At 42.8% G+C, this 22,383-nt stretch overlaps 1 protein-coding gene across 1 annotated transcript in view; it reads left to right on the top strand.

Annotated features, from left to right (window-relative positions):
• The window catches only part of LOC311135357 (voltage-dependent calcium channel subunit alpha-2/delta-4-like), a gene marked incomplete at its 5' end in the record, with an annotated part of 86,564 nt that extends 64,181 nt beyond the window's left edge, over positions 1–22,383 (top strand). The window contains 12 exons of the mRNA XM_084169299.1: positions 4,351–4,412; positions 4,728–4,742; positions 5,194–5,238; positions 5,368–5,430; positions 15,862–15,932; positions 16,038–16,113; positions 16,846–16,898; positions 16,993–17,048; positions 17,363–17,383; positions 17,600–17,717; positions 17,969–18,167; positions 21,717–22,383. Of these exons, the coding sequence (XP_084025425.1) occupies positions 4,351–4,412; positions 4,728–4,742; positions 5,194–5,238; positions 5,368–5,430; positions 15,862–15,932; positions 16,038–16,113; positions 16,846–16,898; positions 16,993–17,048; positions 17,363–17,383; positions 17,600–17,717; positions 17,969–18,167; positions 21,717–21,818 (881 nt within the window). The 3' untranslated portion in view covers positions 21,819–22,383. The remainder of the gene's footprint in view (positions 1–4,350; positions 4,413–4,727; positions 4,743–5,193; positions 5,239–5,367; positions 5,431–15,861; positions 15,933–16,037; positions 16,114–16,845; positions 16,899–16,992; positions 17,049–17,362; positions 17,384–17,599; positions 17,718–17,968; positions 18,168–21,716) is intronic.

Below are 22,383 nucleotides of genomic sequence, written 5' to 3'. Positions count from 1 at the left end.
CACATGTGAAAGGTTATGTGATCACGTGAAAATCCACATGTGAAAGTTCATGTGAAGTGTTGCAAAAACTTTCCTTAAGGGTGTCTCACACATATACACACACACCAACACACACACACAAACGCCAACACACACACTGACCTAAGCTGAGGACAAGTATAAAAGAAGGAACACTCAGATTGAGGGGAGGTACATCATTAAATGTATTTCATAATTGTCTGTGGTTATGGCTTTGAACAGAAGATGCCTCTGGCCACACCCTTGCCATTTACGTATCACACACACAAACACACAGACACACAGACTCTCACTCTCTCCCTCCCACGTCAGAGCACTTCTCATTCAGTCCCTTAATCAGCTTTCACTTCCCTACTTGGGCTCTCACTCACTCAATGGTCTTAATTTTTGGGGGGGAAGCATGCACGTCCAGTACAGTAGTCAAATTGAAGTTATTGAAGCACTTGGGAGTCCATTCCAGTGGGGCGCTGCCTTTCATTGAATTACAGTACCAGACACTGAGAGAAGCTTTTGGGGTGGTGAGGTGCGGGACGACGACAAAAAGCTAGCATCAATAATTTAGTACAGACTTGCCCACAGAAGGAGGGTAGATAGACGTGTTAGTGTTGGAACACATGGTCGTCTGTACAGATGTGTTTAAGTATATTGGCACCCTTGCACAATTTACTATTTCTTTAAAAATGTGTTCAAATAGAAAAACCTTTTTGTGTTCACAAGTGTATTTGTTTGATTTACAACTACACAGGACGAAGAAGTAGAAAAACATCTAAACTGACATTGAGATTGTTCACATGAAAGGCCAAAAAATAAACCTGGTCTAAATTATTCTGAATTCTCATTAATTTGGTTGGAGGCAAGTTATCTTGTTTACTGTGTAATTGATCTCACCTGTGGTAAGTTCCAGTTGTCTACAGGGTACAAATAGTCATTCAACTAGTTTTAAAAAGAGAAAACATAACATTTTGCTCCATTGTGTTCCATTGTAAAGTGCAAGGGTGCCAATATATTTTCTCTGTATGTGCAAAAGTTCCAGCTCAAGGGTGAGTGTATCACAGTATCACACATTATTTATACCAAGTGTTTAATTACAAGCGATGGTGTTGCGAAGTGCGTTTGACAGCATGTATCATCAAGTGCACCATCACACAGATCACATCAGATTAGGCCTCCGTCTGCCTCCCACATGTGACTAACTCATTGATGGGTTGTAAATGTGCAGTTATTCCTGCCCCAGATTAGGACCATGGTCTCAATCCTCCGCAGCAGCAGCAGGGTTTAGACTGTAGCACAGATGCTAGTTATGATTCCAGATGGCTGTCCGGTGGGAGGTAAAACACATAGAACACATAGCCCCCAGTGTGAACTCTACATCTATTGTACTGTCTCTTATTCTACGTTATTTCTCATCCTAAACTGGGTTGTTGTCAGACCGCAAAACCAGTTAAGTCTCAATGTACTGTAGAGCAGTGGTTCTCAAACCTGTCCTCGGGGACACCCAGACATTTCATAATGTTGTTGCAGCCCTTGACTAGCTCATCCTGATTCACCTAGTCAAGGGCTTGATGATTAGTTGACAAGTTAAATCAGGTGTGCCAGCTGTGGAATAGTTCAAATAAATGGAACGGCTGAGGTTCCCCAAGGAGAGGTTTGAGAACTACTGTGTATAAAAAAGGTTATACAGTGTGAACTCATGCTGTACATCTATATAACATGTCCATTTATGTTATCTTATTTATCTTACTAACTTTTTCATATCCACCCCTTCCGATACTAGAAGTCTGCATGCAAAGTTTATATTCAAGGTTATTCAGCTACGTACTCTACTGTATGTCTGCAGTCTTCTTTCACGTTTTATAAAGCCCTAAAGTTTGTGTTTTCATCCCAGTGCACACTACCTGCATTGTAATGCTACCTTACTGCAGCTTGGTCAATGGCAGTTTCCCTTGGTTTCGTTTTGCTCCCACAAGCTTATGGATTAGTTCCCTCTGATAATTGCACTGGAATGAGGGGGAGAACAGTCACCCTGTTTTGTGGTAACAACCATTTTCTTACTGTGAACAGACTCAATGCGTTAGCCTAGTAGTTGTAATATTCTCTCACAAGAAGCATAATAAGAATGAGAAACCTACCCAACAACAGATACTTTTACACACACACAGCACAGTGCAGTACTCACCATCTGCCAATGTTTCAGCCTCCAAAGTGCTATAGCTCTTAAAATAATTCTACAAGAAAAGTGCTACAGTAGTATCTTTTAAAAGAATATGCTTCATCTGATAATGCTGCTAACTGTCCTTTAGCTGCGTGTTGTTCAGTTCAGCTGTTTGTCCTGCTGTATGCAGATGTTGGGGTCCCAAGGGGAGATGTTCTTGGTCGAGAAACACATGCTCCAGTCTTCTCTTCTGCTTTCTCTCTCTCTCTGTCTCTTGGAGCAGTGGATCTCCCTCTCCTCTCCTCTCTTCTCCTCTCAGGTCCTCTTTCCGACTCTGCTTTCCTGGTAGTCTGAGTGCAGCACTGTCCAGAGGTTCACTCTAGCTCAGTCTGTATGTGTGTGTGTGTGTGTGTGTGTGTGTGTGTGTGTGTGTGTGTGTGTGTGTGTGTATGTGTGTGTGTGTGTGTGTGTGTGTGTGTGTGTGTGTGTGTGTGTGCGAGAGAGCTAACGCACTGTCGCTCTTGCAGGATACACCACGTCTTTGTATGATCCTGTATGAGAGTGCTGTGCCGTTTCTATGGCATATATATGCATGCCATGTGGGTGTGTCTGAGTGTTTGTCTGTTTGTGTGTGTGTGCGTGTGTACGTGTGTGTGTGTGTGTGTGTGTGTGTGTGTGTGTGTGTGTGCATTACGCCTGGTTTGCCAAAAATAGTTAAAAATAGTATAGTGTGTTACAGCTGAATGAAAAAGGAGAGGGAGTGAGAGAGAGAGTGGAGGAGAGAGAGAGAGAGAGGCAGCGAGGGCGGGAGGAATCAGCTGATATAGCTCAGTACCTCACAGAGGATGAGAGTGTCTCTATAGACTGTTGTAAAGGCTGGACCCTGAGCTGTGTCGGGGTCTGCCCCAAAATGCCCACAGTGAAGGTTGTTGTGTGCGTGTGCGCGTGTGCGTGTGCGCGTGTGCGTGTGCGCGCGTGTGCGTTCGTGCGCCTCTTTTTACATTATTTTCAGCCTTGTATCTGGTGGAAGACTACTGACTGCAGCAAAGCAGCAAAACAATCAAAACACCTCTGCTGCACCAGTGGCTAATGCCAGGCAGGCAGGAACCCTGCCTGCTACTGACAATGATCATGTCATTATGAGACGACTCATTCTGCTGTGTCATTGGTCTCTCTGGAAAGGTAGACAATGTCTGACAGGGAGGAATACAGTAGGTCTTTTGATTGGCATTTCCTCTATTCTGTCCAATAAGATGTCACCACCAAGTTACTCTACTCCAAGAGGGGGTTTAAATGTGTATCTCTGTCATCAAGCTATCATCCCATACTATTGGTGTTGCATATCACCTTGTGTCAGTCAGTCAGTCAGTTAGTGTGTGTGGTACTCCTCAGTTCCCCAGACTGCAGATGAGCTACGGTTTTGGTTAGGGCTCCTATTTTAGCAGAGTGACCAGACTGTGTGTGTTTGTGTGCATCATGCCTACCTGCCTGCATGTGTGTGTGAGCCATCATGAACATTAGGGTAAATTGTTACTAGATTACTAGATTAGTTTACATTCAATTAGATAGTACTTTATTGTCTTTCATTCGCAGAAATGTGTATTAAGTACAGAAATTGCACTGCGTCAAAAAAGATCCACAACAAAAAGAGAGACATGATATAGACAAAACATCAGACATACTATGCAAAATATCAGACAACTATGCAATCAATAGGTAATTACAATTTTAATCAGTAATCAGCTGGTTAAATAAAATATTACCAGCATTAGTATCTCACAACACAGAATACTGCAGAGGTATCAACAACAACAGTCTACCATGAAAGCATGGCAGATATTTGCATTGTCCCACCCAGACACAATTTACCTGTAGCACACGCCTCACGCTAGCTCATCAGTGTATACACAGTGACCATTTGCATGCAAACAGCAGCAGTCTGGTGCTAATTGTGCAAACTGCATCGAGATGAACTGAAGGCCTAATCGATTTCCTGTCCCACTGTAATGCCCAACAACACACCCACCCAGCCTCTCAATATAGTTTCACAGACAGTCACAGTATATTTTGTGTTCAGGGTTTTTGCAGAGTCCATGTTTTCCTCTCTCAACTGACCTGAGTGAGTGTGTGTGTATGTGTGTGTGTGTGTGCGTGCGTGCGCGCACGTGTTCTATTTTTAGCCATTGGGGTGCAGATGTCCTTGGAAATGCTGGAGAAGAGGCTATGGGCCATTACCTTTCAGGTAAGGGACCAACACACACACAAGCACACACACAAACATTCAAACTCAGACAAACGTACACAGACACACACACAAACGCACATACACACACTCAGCTCCCCAACGACATATCACACTACTGACACAAATCCATCTCTGGCTCAGTTGGTAAGAACATGGCAACGTCAAGGTCACAGGATCAATTCCCGCAGGGATCACATACACACATACCAAAATGTGTGCACTACATTTAGGATTATCTGCTAAGTGCTAACATTTGATCATCTCTCTGTCTTTCTCCTCCTCTGCCTCTCTGTCTCTCACCTCCACCCACAGCCCAATGACACAGACGTAAGTAAACAGTGACCTTTCACTTTCTGTTTATACAGTATATTAACTCCTCTCTCTGAGTATGAAGAGGTTATCACACCCTATTGACCGGCTATAGAGCCAGCCGTGTTTGTGTTGTTGTTGCGGTTGTGTGTTCCAAATCCATATAGGTCTCTCTCTCTCTGCTGTCAGTCAGTCACATGATTCATCTATTTCTGAGTGGTGGTCGACCTTCTGACTCATGACCTTGATCTCCACCCCCCCCCTCTCTCTCTCTCTCTCTCTCTCTCTCTCTCTCTCTCTCTCTCTCTCTCTCTCTCTCTCTCTCTCTCTCTCTCTCTCTCTCTCTCTCTCTCTCTCTCTCTATCGCTCTATCTATCTATCTCATCTCTCTCTTTCTTTCTTTCTCTATCTCATATCTCTCTCTCTATCTCATCTGTCTCTTTCTCTTTCTCTTTCTCTTTCTTTCCAGTGTACTGGAGTGGAAGGTCTCTGCCCTCTCAGCTGTCAGAGCGTTGTGAGTACTGAGTCTATTCTACAGGGTTGGGTTCAGTTACGATTCAATTCATGAATGACAATAATGTTCAAATATGATTGGATAAGTGCTAATGATGTTTCATTAATGTCCTGACTTCTTTTCCTCCAGGATGTCAACTGTTTCCTTGTCGACAGCAACGGCTTCATCATAGTCTCTAAAGAGAGGTCAGAGGTAAGTGACCGACATCATGACCACCCAGTGACCCGAACATATCAAACCACTTCATACAGCCATCCTAACACCACCGTCATACACCAGTTGACACTTCTATTGTAACCCCTCATCTGTACTATAGTACATCATATGTGCTTTGTTATATAACGATTGCACCATAATAGCTGTGGTTAATGAAAATGTTTAACCTTTTGATAAGCAGATCAGCAGATCAGGGGAGGGATAATTTATATAATCACAATCTGGTCGGCTTAACCATGTAAATACACATAAGGTCAGGTGATTGTAACTTAACACTCTTCTTAAGGGGTGTGTTCAGTGCTGGTAGCTCCTTAGCAACGAGAGAGAGAGAGAGAGAGAGAGAGAGAGAGAGAGAGAGAGAGAGAGAGAGAGAGAGAGAGAGAGAGAGAGAGAGAGAGAGAGAGAGAGAGAGAGAGAGAGAGAGAGAGAGAGAGAGAGAGAGAGATTGCGTGGCAGACAGTAAGTAACAGGCCAAAACAACATCTGGAGCACTCATAGGATTTGAGAACACTTATGGTCCTAATCCCTCTTAGACACATTAGCAGAAACTGACTAGCTGGGGCTAAAGGCACCCAGCAGCCCGCGCCACCTCATCACTTGACTTCATTGTAGAGAGGCCTTGACTGGAACAACCATATTACTGAGCATTAGTGTGGTGGAAATGGATTGGAACAACTGTATTACTGAGCATTAGTGTGGTGGAAATGGGCAAGGAACATAAGTGTTTATAAATGAACATAACAGTGTGCTGGGTATGCGGCGGCCCTTACATCTTAGTATACACTTGAAGACTACAACAGTGAGTGAGGGCCTATAAGACCCTATTATACTGCACATTATAGTAGGGAGTCAGTGTGGTATCTTATCACATGTATGTAATGCCCTGGGATTACCATGGCCCTGTGAGAAGAAGAACGAATGTAGATTTGATTACCACAGAGCCCACCGCTGCACTGTACTGGACTGCACTCACTCATTAACTCCCATACAGACAGACGCTAAGTGCATCTGTCTGTGACTGACTGAAGTGGTAATGGTGGCCCATCACGTGCAGTATGGTCAGTGATGGGCTGCAGCCTAAAGCCTAAGCTGCTGCCCCATGCAGCCAGGATCCTCTGCCAATAGCAGCCCCAGATGTGCAGGTCCAGCTGGCTACACTGAGGGAAGATGAGGCTTGCCCTGTATGGATCTGGATCTTGACCCCTATAGCCTGTCATGGCATAGGTCACATAGGCCACAGGGGACTTAAAGGTGGGATGTATTTTGTCCTTGTTCGATTGTGATCCTACCACTTGTAATTGGGAGACCTTTGAGGTTGAGGAGGAGCGTGGGCTGGAGGAGAGTGCACAAACACACACACAAACACGTAGGCTGAACACACACACAAATGTACACACACACACCACATCTTGTTTACCCAGAGCAGTTCCTCCTGTATAACTATTCCTAAAATTCAAGTCAGTTGGGAACAGGTTTTTTATGCCCCAATACCTTGGCATCGGGTCTATGAACTGACATATAAAACAACACTTGACACATGAATATGTTTGTTTCAATTTAAGCTATTATATAAAATACTTGCTACAAAAAGAATGCTCAATACACTGAGTATACAAAACATTAAGAACATGACATAGACTGACCAGGTGAATCCAGGTGAAAGCTATGATCCCTTATTGATGTAATTTGTTAAATCCACTTCAATCAGCGTAGATGAAGGGTAGGAGACAGGTTAAAGAAGGATTTTTAAGTCTTGACACAATTGAGACATGGATTGTGTATGAGTGCCATTCAGCAGGTAAATGGACAAGACAAAACATGTCAGTGCCTTTGAACGGGGTATGGTAGTAGGTGCCAGGCGCACCAGTTTGTGTCAAAAACTGCAATGCTGCTGGGTTTTTCATGCTCAACAGTTTCCCATGTGTACCAAGAATGGGGGGGTGCAACTAAATATTAGGAAGGTGTTCGTAATGTTTGGTATACATTTACATGTTCGTCATTTAGCAGACGCTCTTATCCAGAGTGACTTGCAAATTGGTGCATTCACCTTATGATAGCCAGTGGGACAACCACTTTACAATATTTTTTTTATTTGTATTTATTTTTTGAGGGTGGGGTAAGGGGGGATAGAAGGATTACTTTATCCTATCCCAGGTATTCCTTAAAGAGGTGGGGTTTCAAGTGTCTCCGGAAGGTGGTGAGTGACTCCGCTGTCCTGGCGTCGTGAGGGAGCTTGTTCCACCATTGGGGTGCCAGAGCAGCGAACAGTTTTGACTGGGCTGAGCGGGAACTGTGCTTCCGCAGAGGTAGAGGGGGCCAGCAGGCCAGAGGTGGATGAACGCAATGCCCTCGTTTGGGTGTAGGGACTGATCAGAGCCTGAAGGTACGGAGGTGCCCTTCCCCTCACAGCTCCGTAGGCAAGCACCATGGTCTTGTAGCAGATGCGAGCTTCAACTGGAAGCCAGTGGAGTGTGCGGAGGAGCGGGGTGACGTGAGAAAACTTGGGAAGGTTGAACACCAGACGGGCTGCGGCGTTCTGGATGAGTTGTAGGGGATTTAATGGCACAGGCAGGGAGCCCAGCCAACAGCGAGTTGCAGTAATCCAGACGGGAGATGACAAGTGCCTGGATTAGGACCTGTGCCGCTTCCTGTGTAAGGCAGGGTCGTACTCTGCGAACGTTGTAGAGCATGAACCTACAGGATCGGGTCACCGCCTTGATGTTAGCGGAGAACGACAGGGTGTTGTCCAGGGTCACGCCAAGGCTCTTTGCACTCTGGGAGGAGGACACAACGGAGTTGTCAACCGTGATGGCTAGATCATGGAACGGGCAGTCCTTCCCCGGGAGGAAGAGCAGCTCCATCTTGCTGAGGTTCAGCTTGAGGTGGTGATCCGTCATCCACACTGATATGTCTGCCAGACATGAAGAGATGCGATTCGCCACCTGGTTATCAGAAGGGGGAAAGGAGAAGATTAATTGTGTGTCATCTGCGTAGCAATGATAGGAGAGGCCATGTGAGGATATGACCGAGCCAAGTGACTTGGTGTAAAGCGAGAATAAGAGAGGGCCTAGAACTGAGCCCTGGGGGACACCAGTGGTGAGAGCATGTGGTGCGAAAACAGATTCTCGCCACGCCACCTGGTTGGAGCGACATGTCAGGTAGGACGCAATCCAAGAGTGAGCCGCGCCGGAGATGCCCAACTCGGAGAGGGTGGAGAGGAGGATCTGATGGTTCACAGTATCAAAGGCTGCAGATAGGTCTAGAAGGACGAGAGCAGAGGAGAGAGAGTTAGCTTTAGCAGTGCGGAGAGCCTCCGTGACACAGAGAAGAGCAGTCTCAGTTGAATGACCAGTCTTGAAACCTGACTGGTTTGGATCAAGAAGGTCATTCTGAGAGAGATAGCAAGAGAGTTGGCTAAAGACGGCATGCTCAAGAGTTTTGGAGAGAAAATAAGAAGGGATACTGGTCTGTAGTTGTTGACATCGGAGGGATCGAGTGTAGGTTTTTTGAGAAGGGGTGCAACTCTCGCTCTCTTGAAGACGGAAGGGACATAGCCAGCGGTCAAGGATGAGTTGATGAGCGAGGTGAGGTAAGGGAGAAGGTCTCCGGAAATGGTCTGGAGAAGAGAGGAGGGGATAGGGTCAAGCGGGCAGGTTGTTGGGTGACCGGCCGTCACAAGTCGCAAGATTTCATCTGGAGAGAGAGGGGAGAAAGAAGTCAAAGCATAGGGTAGGGCATATGGGGCATTGAACAGTCAGCCTTGTGCAGACTTTGCTACAAGGAAACAAAATCTGGTACTTTCCATTGGTGGCTCGCTTTTGGAGTCAGGTCCAGGAATGGTTGTTATGTCATAATATCAGGGTTCAGATGGAACTGCAAACTGTATTGTTAGGGGATCTGAAAAACCAAGATCAGTCAATGGGTAAAGTATTTATTTTTTATATCGCTAGAAATTTTAGGTTCAGGAACCCTCGTAAGACATCATAGTAAAATGGAGGGATGTATTGCAAAAGGAAATAGAAAAATAGCAATATACTGGGAAAGATGGGTTAATCTGTGGACATCGGAGGATTGGAGTTAAAATCAGAATGAATGATGGATTGGACGCTGTGGGTGAAAATCCTGCACTTGAAGGAGGAAATTAGGAATATATGTATAATTATTTAACAACAGGTACCATAGATGTGAGCGAAATACCTGTAAGTAGCAGTAGAAGAATTGTTGTCCGTTAGCTTACTCCAATTAGTGTAGGGATGGTAGGGTTGGGATGTTAGGGTAGGGCAGAAAAAATATATATAGAAATAACATAAATAAGGGGAATTAGAAATGATGCAAACAATTAAAATGATAGAACCTACTAATCTGCAATATTAAAACCTCTTAAGCTGACAGTTCCCAAATCTGCCACTAGAATTACTTTTAGAAATATTTATATGTTTACATTACTTATTTTATTGATTTCCCACCGTTCTGTAAGTCAGAAGACAGAAATCCAGACCTTCCTTGGACCATGTAAAGGTCCTCTGTCGAATAAACTTGTATTTCCCCCCCTCTGGTGGTTGGCTGCATCATTACATCGATTTATATCACTTCACATTGACATCACGTCAAAGGGGCGGCCCTTAGAAAAACATTTATCCAGCTCGACTGCTTCATGGCACAGACATGGCAAAGCAATCGCTGAATTTGTCTCTAGCAGGTGGATCGAAATACATACTTTCATAGCTCTATGATAAAGAATACGACCTACACACTTCCTTAAACCTAAAATAAGTCAAGAAGTAATTTTGTGTGGAAGTCCAAAAAATGTTTTACGTCGGAGGCAGACACTGCATATGCTCAGAATGACAAAATCGAGCCCTTTACATAGCCCTTCTTTATAGGAGGGACGCACGCTGTTTAAATTGCCCATTTAATGTTGATTTAGAAGTTCACAAATGTAACAGATTTTGACTATCACTAATGTCATGATATGTTTGGTAAAGTAATAAAGAATGTGAAATATTTTAGGTAGATGTTCCTAAAACAGATTATAACTATATATGGACATATTATAAAGTCTGAAAAGGCTTATTCATTCATTAAAAAAAAAAATCATATCATCAGATTTGTATGTTTAATTATACTTTTATTGCATACTACATCATATGGGTTGAAAAGTGTTTTTTTCTCATACATAAATAAACAATTCAAGGGGAAAGCCAAAGGTCATAGCTTTCTAGGGGGGGAAGCACTACTACATTAATAAAATATTGTCCTCTTGCTAGATTGATGACTACATCCAAAGTGAAACAGTGCAAAACGTCTGTCAGCTCAACTTTCAAGCTGATCTACTCATAAAAGTATTCTTGCTGCAGTCACTGCCAGTCCCAGAGGAAATAAAACATTCACTAACATTAAGGCTACTCAGGCCAAACCAAGGATGAAGTATTTACATTTTCCCTTTTAATTCCATATGTTATTGTCTCAGTAAGGAACTAAAAGCAAACCTTACTAAGCAGATAGTATGATTTAGTGCTACCCCGGGTACATTTTGCTGAGGTTAGGACAAAGTTTTGTGGAAACACCAAGAGTATCCCTCCCTTTTTATTCCGAGAGAGGGATTGGGCTAAGGCAGAGCTCTAAATATTTAATCATAGGAGATATGGAAGCAGTGATGACTTCAAGAAATGGGTCATACATAACTTCTTTAAAATGTCTAATGTACCAAGGTATTTATTTTATTTTATTTAACCTTTATTTTATCAGGTAGACATACTGAGAACAACATCTATTTTATAGATCATCCCTGAATTACATAAATTACAGAAAATACACACATGAAAATAGAAATACAAAATGCAAACTGAAAGAAAAACCCAGTCAAAAAAAACAAACACAATCATCAGTAATAAGGTCCTCAATCAGCTTTCTGAATTGCCCTAGAGACCCAAAACATCAAATGTAAGAACATTTTGAAGATTGTTCCACAAATAAGGTGCAAATAAGGTGCACAAAAACTAAAAGATGATTTACCTAACTTAGTTGAGACAAAAGGAATTTCCAGAGTGGCCATCCCGGGTGTGGTAACTCGTAAGTCTAAAGTTCAGTAAAGATGTTAGGTGCAGTGAGACCTTTTGTAAAAGGGCTTTATAAATGAAAACATAGCACTGTATCAACCTAAGTGACATCAAAGAGAGAATGCAGTGATGATTGCTCAAATTGGCGCCCGTAATAAAGCGCAGTGCACTATGATCAACTCCATCTAACGGCTTTAATGAAGTGGCAGCTTTGACTGAATAATCTACTTTCTAGTGAGAGGCAGGACCTATTTCTATAGAAGAAGCCCATTTTTATTCTCAGCTTCTTAACTAACTCAACAATATGCTTTTTAAAAGACAGCTTTTCATCTATACAGATGTCCAGATATTTGTAAGCAGGGACACGATCAATATGGACACCATCTAATGTACATACAGTGCATTCGGAAAGTATTCAGACCCCTTCACTTTCTCCACATTTTGTTACTCTGTACTTTGTTGTTGAAGCACTTTTGGCAGCGATTACAGCCTCAAGTCTTCTTGGGTATCACACTGCAAGCTTGGCACACCTGTATTTGGGGAGTTTCTCCCATTCTTCTCTGCAGATCCTCTCAAGCTCTGTCAGGTTGGATGGGGAGCGTGGCTGCACAGCTATTTTCAGGTCTCTCCAGAGATGTTAGAACGGGTTCAAGTCCGGGCTCTGGCTGGGCCACTCAAGGACATTCAGAGATTTGTCCTGAAGCCACTCCTACGCTGTCTTGGCTGTGTGCTTAGGGTTGTTGTCCTGTTGGAAGGTGAACCTTCGCCCCAGTCTGAGGTCCTGAGTGCTCTGGAGCAGGTTTTCATCAAGTATCTCTCTGTACTTTGCTCTGTTCATCTTTCCATCGATCCTGACTAGTCTCCCAGTCCCTGCCACTGAAAAACATCCCCACAGCATGATGCTGCCACCAACATGCTTCACCGTAGGGATGGTATTGGCCAGGTGATGAGCGGTTTCCTCCAGACATGACGCTTGGCATTCAGGCCAAAGAGTTCAATCTTGATTTCATCAGACCAGAGAATCTTGTTTCTCATGTTCTGAGAATCCTTTAGGTGCCTTTTGGCAAACTCCAAGCGGGCTGTCATGTGCCTTTTATTGAGGAGTGGCTTCCGTCTGGCCACTCCACCATAAAGGCCTGATTGGTGGAGTGCTGCAGAGATGGTTATCCTTCTGGAAGGTTCTCCCATCTCCACATAGGAACTCTGGAGCTTTGTCAGAGTGACCATCAGGTTCTTGGTCACCTCCCTGACCAAGGCCCTTCTCCCCCGATTGCTCAGGTTTGCCGGGCGGCCAGCTCTAGGAAGAGTCTTGATGGTTCCAAACTTCTTCCATTTAAGAAGGATGGAGGCCACTGTGTTCTTGGGGACCTTCAATGTTGCAGAAAATTTTTGGTACCCTTCCCCAGATCTGTGCCTCGACACAATCCTGTCTCTTTTTCTCTAACTTTTTCTCTAACCGCGAGGCAGCTGGTAGCCTCGCGGTTAGAGCGTTGGGCCAGTAACCGAAAGGTCGCTGATTCAAATACCCGAGCCGACAAGGTGAATAATCTGCTGATGTGCCCTTGAGCAAGACACATAACCTTAATTTGTTCCAGGGGTGCCGTACAACTATGGCTGACCCTGTAAAACAACACGTTTCACTGCACCTATCCGGTGTATGTGACAATAAAACATTTATTTTTATTTTACTAGACTATGACTAAGCAGAAACAAAGTCTAGATGCTGACTACACAACATGTAGTTTGTCGGTAATAGATTTGATCGAGGACACACTGCTTTGGAACTGCATTGGATTCCCATACTATGATGGATGCATTGTTTGCAAATCTTTCCGCCGAAACGTTGTTGCAGTTTTATTTCACAACATTTCTGACAGGTAAATAGAGCGTCAAGTTCAATTCCGGGACCGAAGCCCACACTCTGCAAACACACACACACACTCAGCAAACACACACACAAACTCAGCAAACACTGAATCACTTAAAAGGCCACAGGGAAATTATTTTCCTCTTCTCCCCTTCTCTCTATATTTATTTATTTATCTTTATATCTGATTGAAATAAAGTGTCAGCCGCACATAGAGAGAAAGGGGAGGAGGAGAGAGGATGACTTGTTAACTTGGACAGGGTTGCTAAAACAAAGTGGCCTTGAATAATTCAGGGGAACAGAGATGTGCTACAGCAAGAGAAGAAAGAGTGAAGAAAGAGAGAGGGGAGTGTATACTGTACTTTAGGTTAGGTTAACCTCTCTCTCTGTCATATTGAATAAGCTGTGACACTCATTCACAGACAACAGTACTCTAACATGACATGAACATACAGTACATGATAGTAACAGGTAAATACATATAGTAGAGGTACAGAATACTGGATGGAGATAACTTAAAGGAAAGGTTCACCCATTTTGAATGTTATGTTGTTTTTGTGCATCTCTGAGTGATGTTCTATCAATTCCCTGGGTCATTTCATGTTTTCATGTGTATCTGAGTTATTGGCGTTCAAGCAGGCAGAAATCCGTCCGGTATGACGTAGCACCGTGATAAGGTCGCTCTCACTACACTGGAAGTTAATAGGAATACGACTTTCAGATTGCGAAAACGTCTATCATACATGTCAGATTTCAATACTGGCCGATGTCATAACTCTGGAGGTAATCTTCTCTCGAATGAGCCATTGATCATTACATTTACGTCATTTAGCAGACGCTCTTATCCAGAGCGACTTACAGTTAGTGAGTGCATACATTTTTCATACTGGCCCCCCGTGGGAAACGAACCCACAACCCTGGCGTTGCAAGCGCCATGCTCTACCAACTGAGCTACAGGGGACTATCATTTGTTTGCGTCCTACTTCGAGAAATGTGTAATTTAACGTCTGCCACATTTTTCCTATTGTCTAGTCCAATTAAAATGAAGGAATTTATAATGCCTCACACAGCAGACTGTCGACCAATTGCGTTCACGTTGTCATGCTGCGTCACGCGGTTGGTAAGCTAATTGTCACTCGATCCCTTCTCAAAGTCAGTGCATATGTGCTCAAAAGTAGGTAATGTCACGATTCCAAAGCTATACGATACTACAGATAGCAAGTGAATTATCTCACATCTCGGAAAAGATTTGTAATGTTGTACTTCTTGTTTACAAAATTCATGCTAATGTTGGGTTTTTGAGCTAGTGCCCAATAGCCTCCCATTCACTCCTTGATGGAGAGTGCTCCTTGTCCCAAAATCGCACAGAATGCACCATGCTGCCTATTGACTTAGCATGGGCAACGTTTCCCATCTCCTCAAAGTATATCTCCCGTTGTGAATGTTAGACTCCACTCTGTGAGGCACATCGATCTGCAGGTTGAACATGGTGAGATTGTAGACTCCTAAATTGATAGTGCAGGTGATTTTACAGCTAACTAGCTATGTTAGATGCTGATAGTGTCTTCGGTATTATTGTGTGTATCTACGTTTGCTAGCTAGATAGCCAGCCAGCTCATAGAGACAGCATTGCATTGTGGATTTTGTAGTTGACTTGAGCTGCAACAGATTTCCACAACGATTTCCCATGTTGCTAACAACCATATTATAATGCCAAAACGAAACATTTGTTCACAAAAAATATTGTTCTCACATATTTGTGTTATTTAACACTGTAAATTAAAGGAATGAGTGGTTTGGGGTCCAATGCAGCTGTTTTTATCTTAATATCAAATCATTTCTGGGTAACAATTAAGTACCTTACTGTGACTGTTTTCAATTAAAATGGTCAAAAATAAACAAAAACAGCTTCTTAGCAAAGAGCAATTTCTCAAGCAAGAATTTTGCTAAGACTGTTTGGGAGTGGTCTGAGTGGGGTGGGGAAAACTGAATACTAGCTGTTATTGGCATAGTGGTTTGGAACTCTCTTTCTTTTTGGTCTATTAACTAATTTACCACCTGGTGATGTCACCAGGCAGGCCAAAACTCCATCCCACCAAAACAGGGTGAAATTTCAGCCGATATTTTCAAACAGCTCTTACACTAAAATGGCATTATCATAATTTTCACCATTTCACAGTATTTTTCCAACCTCATAGTGTGGAAATATACATAAAACACAGGAAAATCACGTTGTTGACTGCACTGGGCCTTTAAGCCTCTAGGATCCAATAGATGATGTTCATGTTGACTATAACATATGAAAGTGTTTACTAACAGCTTACTAATAGGGCAGCTTCCATAACGTAAGATACGGAACGCCTTTTTGGTGTTACAGAATCTCCCTCTGACTCCATCTCTCTGACTCTGAAGTGATGTATAATCATATAGTGATAAAGCTCTGGGGTGACTTAGAGCTTGATGTTGACATTGTCTCTATAGGTCGGACGTTTCTTTGGGGAAGTGGACGGATCTGTGATGACAGCGTTGATCAAGTCAGGCATGTTCAAGAAGTAAGAGAAGCTACATTATGTTGTACATATTATACCATTGATTGAACCTATTGTGCAAGGTTATGTAACCCCTAACTACCTAATTGTTGTGTGTTTGTCCACCAGGGTGTCACTGTACGACTACCAGGGCATGTGTAGATCAGGACACAGTCATTCCAGTAATGCTCGCCCTCTGCTCAGTGTAAGTCATGCCAGATAAGTGTCACGATCGTCATGAAAAGTGAACCAAGGCGCAGCGTGATATGCGTACATCTCTTTTAATGAGAACTTAAACAATGATTACAAAACGAAACGTGACGTCCTCGGTCATACACAAACCTACACGGAACAAGATCCCACAAAACACAAGTGCACAACAGGCTGCCTAAGTATGGTTCCCAATCAGAGACAACAAGCAACAGCTGATTCTCGTTGCCTCTGATTGAGAACCACCCCGGCCAACCTAGAAAACACATGAACTAGACACTGAACATAGAACACAAAACATAGACCCTACACACCCTGGCTCAACATATAAGTGTCCCCAGAGCCAGGGCGTGACAATAAGCATGTTTTTCAATTGCTTTATCAATTGCTCAACCATGAAGAAGGCACTACAAGTTTAAACGTTGGTTACGTTTACCCATTCAATTGTTGGGAACATATATACAGTATGCAACTTTATTTATTTATCTTTAATCAATTGCTCAATGGCAATAATACATATAGTTATAAAGATTAACAGATAATCAGCAAATCATGAACCATTTATTAATGGCTTATGATGCAAGTTATTATAAAATGTTACCTGCTGATTGAATAATATGGTAACTTAGCAGATGCTCTCTTCTTGCTCTCTTTCACCTGAGTTACCTGTTGTTTTCTTCTCTTTCAACTCTCTCTCTCTCTGTATCTCCATCTCTCCTTCCTATAGCCTTTTTACGGCCTTGCGACAGTGATCAAATGGTTCTTCTCTCACATGTTGATGTAAGTATGAGATGCACTTCTTGGGCTGAGTTTGGGAGAAATTAATTGTTTTTTTAAACCGTCTTTTCTCTCCAACAACTCTACTTCTGTACAGGTTCTTACTGGAGTTCAACTTCTGTGGGTTGTGGCACTCGGATTACGTTGTAGACGGTAAATTACGCTCTTAATACTTTGTGACAAAGGCCATTGCAAAGAGGATATTTGGATCCATACCTGAGAAGGGAGAGTCACTTTCAACATAATACATGTTTTTGCTTTCATATTCCCTTGATGAATCATCCTGCAGTTTTCATACCGTGTCTAAATGTCTCTGTCTCATTCACATGTCATTGTCTCTCATCCAAATGCTGTCTCCCATCCATTTTCTCACCCATGGTCACTCCCATTGCCATGTTCATTTGTCTGTGGTCCATTGTGAATGGTGCACCATCCATCTCCTCTCCACTGTGATTCCCAACACACAGCCAAGGCTGGCTACCATACATGTGAGTAGAGATCCACAGCTCTGGGATGGGTGCCTGTAGATGTGGGCGGGTATAAGTACTGTGTGTGAGTGTATGAGTGTGAGTGAGTGAGTGAGTGAGTGAGTGAGTGAGTGAGTGAGTGAGTGAGTGAGTGAGTGAGTGAGTGTGTGTGTGTGTAAGTATGCACTTCTTTGAAACAAACAAACATTACATTAATGTTTACTTTATCCTCATTAGCCCATAAAGCCAAGAAGGTTGACGCGCTGCAGCCGTGTGACACAGAGTATCCTGGCTTCATGTACGATTCCTCCATCAGAGAGACCAACAGCCTCATCAAATGTGGCCGATGTCAGAAGTAAGAACATTCATCAGACAATCAACTCCACTGTGGTGGCGCCATCTTATGGCCATGATACCAACCTGCAATTATCTGAACTGCCAGAATATCAGTGCTAAAGAGCCCTACATTTCACTACATTAGAGTTTCTCAGCGTGTCCCCAATGTTATATTAACTGAGTATTTTTTTATTCCAGAATGTAACTGAATCTTGTTTAACTGAACTTGTGTTCCAGAATGTAATGTTAACGGAATGTGCTGTGTTCCAGGATGTTTGTGGTGCAGGCGGTCCCTGAAAGTAACCTGGTGTTGATGGTGGTCCAGGCGGACTGTGACTGCTCCCGCCAGTACTCCTCCATCACCCTGGAGCCCAAGGAGGTCAAATACAATGCATCAGTCAAGTGTAACAGGATGAAATCTCAGAAAGTCCGCCGGCGCCCAAACTCCTGTCACGCCTATCATCCTAAGGTCAGCCCTCTTCCTCCTCATTGTATAATGGTGTAATATTGAGTTAATTCCTGTCATTGGCTACAGGCTTAGCATAGCAGGCATGTTGAAATTCAAATAGAGAAGTGTTTGTTACATTTAAATGGAATGTGATTCACAGAGATGAATAGTCAAAGTAGATTGTTGTGTCAATCAATATAAAGCAGTACACTCAAAGGTTATTGAGGGGTTCTTTGTCAGGGGTAAGAGTGATATGTGTAAGCATTGATTTGCCTATCAGGAAAGGTTCTTTACTGTTGTGATGGTTGTGAAGAACCATCCTGTTCTTACACTGTTAAAAAGTTCCTGTAATGTTACGGTACACTACAGGCTACTGGTTGCAGTGAACGTACGGTAAACAACAACAAGTTTCTGAATTTGTGTTTGTACCAAACGTCAGTGGAAGTGTTGTACCAGTTTAAGTGGTTGATGGTTGTGTTGTTAAAGTTTGAGCACCTCTTTTAATACTGTCAGTTCTGCAATCTTTGTAAGAGAATGTGACAATAAAGAGCTGCACTGTTAAGAAGTTACTGTGCATTTTCACAGTAGCTTAATGGCAGTTAGTTGCCTGGAAGTTGCTGTACATTTTGCAGTCCCTAACTGGCAACCAGCTGTCAGTAAGTTAATGTAAAATTCACACTAACTTTTCTGATTACAAGATATAGCTTAACATTAGTTGACAACTACTAAGCATTATTTGTGATGAGCACATTTGGGACTCAGCCTCACCGGCCTTGGTTGACAGAAAATTGACCTTGCTGCTACACCATCAGGTCAGTGAGCGTGACAGAGATCAGCCACAGTAAGTAACTGTGAATTTTACAATAACTACTTGCAGCAAGTTGACCGTATATTATTGAAAAATAAACATGAACTTCCTGTTGACAAACTGCCATTAACTTACTGCAAAATGCACAGTAACCTCTTAACAGTGCAGCTCTTGATTGTCAAAAGCTCTTACAAAGATTGTAGATCATGTGGTCCTCTGTAGCTCAGCTGGTAGAGCACGGCGCTTGTAACGCCAAGGTAGTGGGTTCGATCCCCGGGACCACACATACACAAAAAATTTATGCACGCATGACTGTAAGTCGCTTTGGATAAAAGCGTCTGCTAAATGGCATATTATTATTATTATTATAGAACTGGGAGTGGACAAATGAGGTGATCAACCTTCATCAACGCAAGATGAAATCACTTAAAGGAGCAATGCAGTCAAAAACATAATTTCCCTGTGTTTTATATCTATTTCCACACTATGAGGTTGAAATAATACTGTAAAATTATGAAAATGCACTTTAAGTGTAAGAGCTGTTTGAAAAGACCGCCTGAAATGTCAGCTTGTTTGGCTGGGTGGGGCTTTTGTTAATAGGTTTAAGTTAATAGATCAATAGCAAAGAGAGTTTGCCCTCCTCTCTGCCAAAAATAGCTAGTTTTCAGGTTTCACATCCCTCCCATTAGGCTCTTCCAAGTAGGCCCCTCTTTCAGACCACTCACACACAGTCCAAGCAAAATCCATGCTTGAGAAATAGTTTTCTCTTTTTGACCATTTGAATTAAAAACACAGTAAGGTACTTAATTGTTACCCATAAATCATTTGATATTGCAATAAAAACAGCAGCATTGGACCTTTAAACTGGTACAACACTTCCACTAACGGTTGGCACAAATACAACATATTTTAGACCATGCCCCCAAATATGCTAACGAGCCCCCTCCAGTACATTGCCCCGACCTACATTGAATATAAACTACCTTTTCTACTTGATTTTGTGAGTACCTAACAGTGTGTGCCATAAGCTCATCTGGAGTATGCTATAAGTATAACTGTAGAACCTGTCATTGGTTCTACCTGGAACCAGAGGGTTCTTCATGAGAGGTTTCTATATGGAACTCAAAAGGGTTCCCCTACAGGGACAAATCAAAGGGTTATACATGGCACCCAAAAGGATTCCCCCATAGGGGCAGATGACAGAACCATGGAACCAGAGGGTTCTTCATGAGAGGGTTCTATATGGAACTCAAAAGGGTTCCCCTACAGGGACAAATCAAAGGGTTATACATGGCACCCAAAAGGATTCCCCCATAGGGGCAGATGACAGAACCATGGAACCAGAGGGTTCTTCATGAGAGGGTTCTACGTAGAACCAAAATGGGTTCCCTTACAGGGACAAAACAAAGAACCCACCTAGGGTTCCTTGTGAGAGGGTTCTAAAAAATCAAAGGGTTCTACATAGCACCAAAAAAGGTTTCCCCCATAGGGACAAATGACAGAGGCCTAGATTCAATCAGATCAAGTGTTAACCGGCAATAGCAGACACTCGCATAGCGGATGTTTTGGCGGTGTCAGAGGTGGAACTGTGTTGGAGCTGTCAAATCGGTGAGCAGCTTCTCTAGCGATCATTGTCACAAAGCCCCACCCGCCCCACTCACGTAAAAAGTTCAGAACAAGAAAGTGTAGGCTATATAGAATTAATTTGGCTCAAATTGAAAAATCATTCAACAAAATAATGAGGATTCTATCATCCTAATCGAAGTATAGATTACATCTCACATTCCAATGTTCGAACTTGTAAACAAGGCTGCATGGGATTTCTGTTAATGCAACTCTGTGCAGCCAATGGCAATTTTCGCTTCAGGTATAATGCCAGGAGCCGCTTGTGGATTTGACAGCTCTACCGCAGTTCCACCTCTGGCACTGTCAAAACAACCACTATGCGGATGTTGGCTAAAACGGATCTGATTTTATCGAGCACAGAATGTTTGTTGGTTCTTATCTTAAAACACTCTCTATCATACTCACAGACCCGGTGGCATAGCAGAAAATTCAGGTTGCTGACAAACTTGAGGTTGTGAGTTCAAATCCCAAGTGAGGGTGACTCCCAAGCAATCAGAATTTAGCAGCATACTGTCCCTTATAGCAATAGTACACTATATAAACAAAAATATGTGGACACCCCTTCAAATTAGTGGATTTGGCTATTAAAGCCACACCCGTTGCTGACAGGTTTAAAAATTTGAGCACACAGCCATGCAATCTCCATAGACAAACATTGGCAGTAGAATGGCCGAACTGAAGAGCTCAGTGACTTTCAACGTGGCACCGTCATAGGATGCCACCTTTCCAACAAGTCAGTTCGTCAAACTTCTGCCCTGCTAGAGCTGCCCCTGTCAATTGTAAGTGCTGTTATTGTGAAGTGGAAACGTTTAGGAGCAACAACAGCTCAGCCGCGAAGTGGTAGGCCACACAAGCTCACAGAACGGGACCGCCGAGTGTAGTGTACCTTAATCTATGTCTAGAAATACAGTTACTTTTTGTATAGTTACCGTATTTTCACTGCAACCAGTAGCCAGGATTGTTTACAGTGTAATGAAGAACCCTCTGGTTCTAACTTTGTAATGAAGAACCATACACATGGTTATACAAAGGGTTATTCAAATAACCGATTTAAAAAGAGTCTCCACAGCCCAAAAAAATGATATGAGGATTTATGAATTAATTTTGAAATGTTCTTCTCTTCTTGCTGATTTTAGGAAGATGCGAAAGACTGTGGAGGAGCTTCAGAGATCAGCCTATCGGTGGCCCTCTTCTTGGCTTCTCTGGCCACTTCATTGGCCCTCTGCAGATGGACATAACAAGGCTCCACCTCTCTTATGGCCAGTGGTTCTCTTGTATATTTTCTAAAAGACCTTCAACTACATAAAGGACCTACCAACACAGTAGTTCAATTCTGGAGCAAGGGCTATTTTCTTGTAAGACTCCTTTTCCCACCATGAGAGAGAAAGAGACTCAACAGTCCAAACAAATGCCACATTTTTATGCTTGGGACTCTTTTCCATGAGCCATGGGATATGAACTTGTGGACATGCAAGGCAATGAGAGAGACTGTTATTTTCATGGAGACACTGGTATGGTAGGACGAACCCTGCCCTCTGCTGGACAATCCATGCAGACTGAAGGACAACCACCCTGACAACCTCACTCAGCTGGAGAACTGTTGCCACATGCAAATCAACAGGAACATAGACTTGCTTATTTGTGATTTTTATACACAGTAAGATGTACTGCATTGATACTGTTTTTTATGTTGAAATGAACTACTGTACCAAAACTGTGTGCTATAAAATAGGAAGGAATATTAATATTTTTGTGGTGTACTTGATGAACATTTGTAAGAAATAATAAATAATGTATGTCATG

The sequence above is a fragment of the Coregonus lavaretus genome (genome assembly GCF_964263955.1).
Source record: "Coregonus lavaretus genome assembly, chromosome: 9".
Lineage (NCBI taxonomy): Eukaryota > Metazoa > Chordata > Actinopteri > Salmoniformes > Salmonidae > Coregonus > Coregonus lavaretus.
This window is presented reverse-complemented; position numbering and strand designations above follow the sequence as displayed.